Raw genomic sequence first — 4,621 nt, 5'->3', positions numbered from 1 at the left:
ATGGCGGCATATAGCCTTTCACACGCTTCTAAAATACACTCTGGGCAGAGCCTGAAAGGGTTACTGTTTCCCAAAGTGCTTCATTCTGCGCAGTCGAGAGGGGGCGGCTGAGTGGCGCCGCCGAGTCAGAGACGCAGTTTCTAAAACCCTGAGACATCAAGAAAGAAGCTGACAGTAAGGAAAGCAGCCCCCCTCCTCCGCTGGCATGTTGCCGCTCTCCTCTCCTTACAAAATCCCTTCAGTATATCTGTCACAATAACCGTGCGGCAAGTGTCAAATCCAACTCAGCCCGCAGACACAAATCACTTTAACGCGCACAAGATGGTGTGTTGGGGGAAATAATAGAGCTCCAGTTTAAGAACATTTTATAATGTTCCAAACATTGGTTAATGGCGACTGTTTAAGTTGTTGATTGTATTTAAAGAATAATATAAACACCATAAAACCCCTACTTGGAGTAGGCTAAATGAGTCGTTGCTTTGATTTCATGGAGTAATTGACCATATCTCTTTAATTTGCAGGCAGTTCAGACATTCTCTAATTAATAGTCTGGTAACGTCAAAAACAGTTGACCATTGTTTTATGGTCTTTGTTTTTTTTCGTATGCTGTCATAGGGCTTGAAAAGGCGCCTGACTGCTCTACCTCAGTAGGTATTTGTGCAGCAGTGCTTCCAGTGAATGAATAGCACAGACCCAGACGACACTGGCTTGCGTGTAACCCGCCATGTCATCATCGGACACTGTTTCAAATGTCTTAATCATATGTTACTGTTGTGTTAAGACCTTGGATGCGAGAAATGAGCGTTTGCGTAAGAGATAGGATGGATACGCATGGCCTCTCCTCTCCGCTGGCTCAAACAATGAATGCCAATTCTGTCGAGAAGTTTTAAGTATGTGTTGCGCATTACACAACATAGTAAATCACCCGTTTCTAAAATCACAGTGACAGCGTGGAGCGTCAGTAACGTCCCCCACATCCCGATTCATTTCAGCTCGGACTTACTGTGCATTTAGCAACTCCATTCCACTCCACGACCATACACGCCCCCCTTGGACAGGCGCACACTTTATAAGCAACTTGCTTGACACTAATACATGTTGAAGAGATAGACTTTATTGCTAAAACGTGTAACCATAACATTTACACTGATATGTTTACTTTTTATTTTATTTTTTAGAAATATTCAAGTAGACATCTCCCATAATTTCTGGTATACTCTGCTATTTTCTTTCCTTATGTTCTATACTCACAATCGTTAAAATAATAAATAAAACATACAGATTTGTTTATTTCTACAAAATACTATGTATTCCAACAGCTGAGTTCACGCCTTATATATATCTTTATCCTCAACTTTCAATTGAATTATTATTGATATTAATATCATACAAAAACTCTAGGCAGCATTGCAGTGAATTAACAGTCAGCATCAATGTCCAGTTGAAAAAAGTGAACTTCTTGGAGAAGTTGTATATGCATTCCATCTTAAATTTTTCATAAAAATAAAAGCTCTTCTTTCTGAAGTGCTTGTGTTCCCCCAAAAACACGTTTCAGGGATGAAATAAAATATGGTCCTGTTCATTAAAAAAAAATAGCTGCATTTTTCTTAAATATGTACAATGTTGGCATTTCAATTAAAATGCTATATAAAAAAATAGATTCGCTATGGTGCCCACCTCTGTCCAGAGTTTACAGTGCAATAGAAACCGTATATTTCCAGTCCACTTCCCCGACCCTACTACTTCCATTGAAACTCAGCAAGAGCACTTGCACTCCGAGATTATTGGGTATTGCACCGGTATCCACGTACAATATTTCTGTCTTAAAAACCCTTGACAATACCACCGGAGGAAAGTCTTGGTGATTGACTTGACAGGTTTGCAAAACATCCCCTCCGGGAAGGAACAAGAGCGCTCATTGAAGCAGTTTCCCTCCTTGATGTAGCGTGGCCAGAACCTCAAGCCCAAATCTTTCCAGGTATACACCACCGGACAGTGCGTATACGTCCACAGCCACTGCAGAAATTTCCTGCGGGCTTTCTTGCCCACTTTTACCCGCTTCCCGTAGGGGGTCTCTGAGAGATCCAGCTTTTTAACCTCGTTGGGCATGGGTCCTTGAAGTTTCATCTGGGTTTCTTGCACGGAGAGGTTCACCAGCATGGGTGAGCTGATTGACATGAAATTGGGATCAAAGTTGCTGCCGAGCTTTTTCCGCAGAGTCCTCTCGGCCAAGTCCTGTTCCCGGGGGTCGTATTCCGGGTCTGGGTCCTCCTTGAGGTCTGGCACCGGAAGGTGCTCGCTGGGCGAGGGGCGCAGGCGTAGATAATGTTGAGAAACTCCAAGGTGAATGGACACAAGTACATAAACGAGTAGCGTCTGTGAGAAGCCCATATTTAACTTTGCGTGATGGCTCCCAGGGTGTATTAAATATTAAGTTATTTTCACCGCTACTGTGCACTTTGAAATGAGTAGCCCGGGGGCTTCATAAATAGTCGAAGTAGAGGCACGAGCAAGACTATCCTTTTTAATAGACCACGTCGGGTTTGAATGACATGGAGTGGAGTTTCTTTTTAGGGAACCTTAGCAATCTGCTGATGCAATCTTGTAGAACGCGGAGTGCCTCTTCTCAACAACAAAAAAAGAAGAAAAAAAGAACAAAGTTTAGGCTTAACCAAAAGGGCACAAAACAAAATGGAAAAACTCTATTCACCCACTCTCCCGTTTCACTCTTTTTCTCAAATTCACTTTGGGGTTCTTGTTGTTGTCATGGTTACGCCAGGGACACTCAAAGCCACGACAAATTGTCTAGACTGGATGACAGTGGCTGAGGCGAGAGTTGCGTGGAATAAAGTGTTTCTAAAGATCCGCGTTCTCCTCAGAGACAAAATAGATCCAGAACGCCCAGAGAGAGAAGGGCGCACAAAAGAGTACTTCACCAAGTTTTAAATGTCATGGGCCCGGCAAATAGGGCTGTCTTGGTCAATGTTATTTTTACAGACGACTTTTATAAACGTGGCTTCTTTCAACTTGCCCTGGCACGCTCAGGTTTGAGAAAGTCCAAACGCGAGTTTAGAATCCATGGGATGAGAGGTGTCGTGTGACTTTATTCAGTCCCCGTACGATATTCCAACGTTCTGTTGGGACCTCACTGAAATTGTCCACGTGTAGTCAGATGTCCTCTCTTTGGCAAAACGCACCACTGTAGTCTCTCTCCCACACCTATGCAAGCAGAACCATTTCCCGGTCCTGATGAAAAGGTCTATCCAAACCAAAATGTAGCTTTACCCCTACAAATACTCCTCCAGGACGCACAGTGGTTTTGCGCACAACAATTTAAAACGAAAACAACTTCACAACTTAATATAAACTTTCACGAATAAAATGCATATCAAACGCAAAAGCTAACATGCCAGTTTAAGTTCGGTTCAGTTTGATTTCCCTTTTCACCTCAATGACATTGATGATTTCGCTATTGATATCAAAAAGAGTCCCACCGCGTTTGCAATGGTCGAATCAGCCCAAGTTCTGCAGTCTTTTGCCCGGTCAGTGTTTGCAGTAATTCCTGGGGGAGAATCTTTACTCCTTTGATAGCTGCTACAGTTGCGCCTACTTACTTTGCTCCTACTTTAGGAGGTCTGAGACTTGGCGCTGAGCGTCTCTTTGCTTAGACACACTGTGTATGAGTGTGTCTGTTGCGAGCGGTGCTCAAACCCAAGTTAAATATCCCCCTCCGACGGTACAAAGTGTCAGCGGGTCCTGCCCACCACTGCCACTTTCACTATGATTGACAGCACCCCTCGGCCCCCTCCCCTCACAGAATGTGGAAAATATCGGCCACAATCACACTATCCACATGGTCCTAAAGAAACCGATTTGTCACTGACAGAGACATTATATCCTAAACTGTGATGTAGCCACATCTTTTGCTTTCTCCCCAAAATAAAATAGTCATAGTCAATATAGCACTATAGATACAGTAGCAATGCTCTCATTACATTGCAATCTGCCTGTCTCTCCTCATATTTCGTAACTTGTGCGCAATTATTATCTTACTGCAACGCGCTCGAGGTAACAATACGCTGTCAATATTTAATTGAGGTAGCTAGTTTCCCAGTTTATAACATTCCCATGAGAATGGTGGGAAACGTTTAGTAGCGTGTCCGAGGGGTTGTAACGGAAAACGAGCATCACATTCCACCTTTGTTCACGAGGACCTCTGTCCGCACACAGGAATTCGCTGTTTGAACTTTGGGGTCACAAAATAAGCGCGCAATTAAAGCTATAAATGGTCATGGATAGCCTTACTAAACGTTACCTTTCCCATGCTGACTAACCGCACTGATGAGAGGATCATGTTTGAGCCCCAAAGGTTGTTTTCAGTTGAATATTTGGAGCTGTCAATAATGCAACTGATATGGAGAAAATTATTTAATGGGTAGGCCTAATTATGCATAATCAGGCTTCTATAAACGAATGCTGATGCAACTGACAGTAACTTACTATCAACACAGTCTCTTGTCATTACCAGCCAATTAGAAGTTTTTAGACACATTTTATCCTTGGTCAATCAAATGTTCCATATTTTGGAGTAGTGTTCAGTACTTGACCTCTTTGACGCATA

The 4,621-nt window shown here is 42.9% G+C and overlaps 1 protein-coding gene across 1 annotated transcript; it reads right to left on the bottom strand.

Annotated features, from left to right (window-relative positions):
- Positions 1-1,094: 1,094 nt before the first annotated feature.
- LOC139367513 (noggin 2) lies at positions 1,095-3,687 on the bottom strand. The gene has a single exon (XM_071105753.1). The coding sequence runs from the start codon at positions 2,389-2,391 to the stop codon at positions 1,756-1,758; it is 636 nt and encodes a 211-aa protein (XP_070961854.1). The 5' UTR covers positions 2,392-3,687; the 3' UTR covers positions 1,095-1,755.
- Positions 3,688-4,621: the final 934 nt, after the last annotated feature.

The sequence above is a fragment of the Oncorhynchus clarkii genome, chromosome 16 (genome assembly GCF_045791955.1).
Source record: "Oncorhynchus clarkii lewisi isolate Uvic-CL-2024 chromosome 16, UVic_Ocla_1.0, whole genome shotgun sequence".
Taxonomy (NCBI): domain Eukaryota; kingdom Metazoa; phylum Chordata; class Actinopteri; order Salmoniformes; family Salmonidae; genus Oncorhynchus; species Oncorhynchus clarkii.
This window is presented reverse-complemented; position numbering and strand designations above follow the sequence as displayed.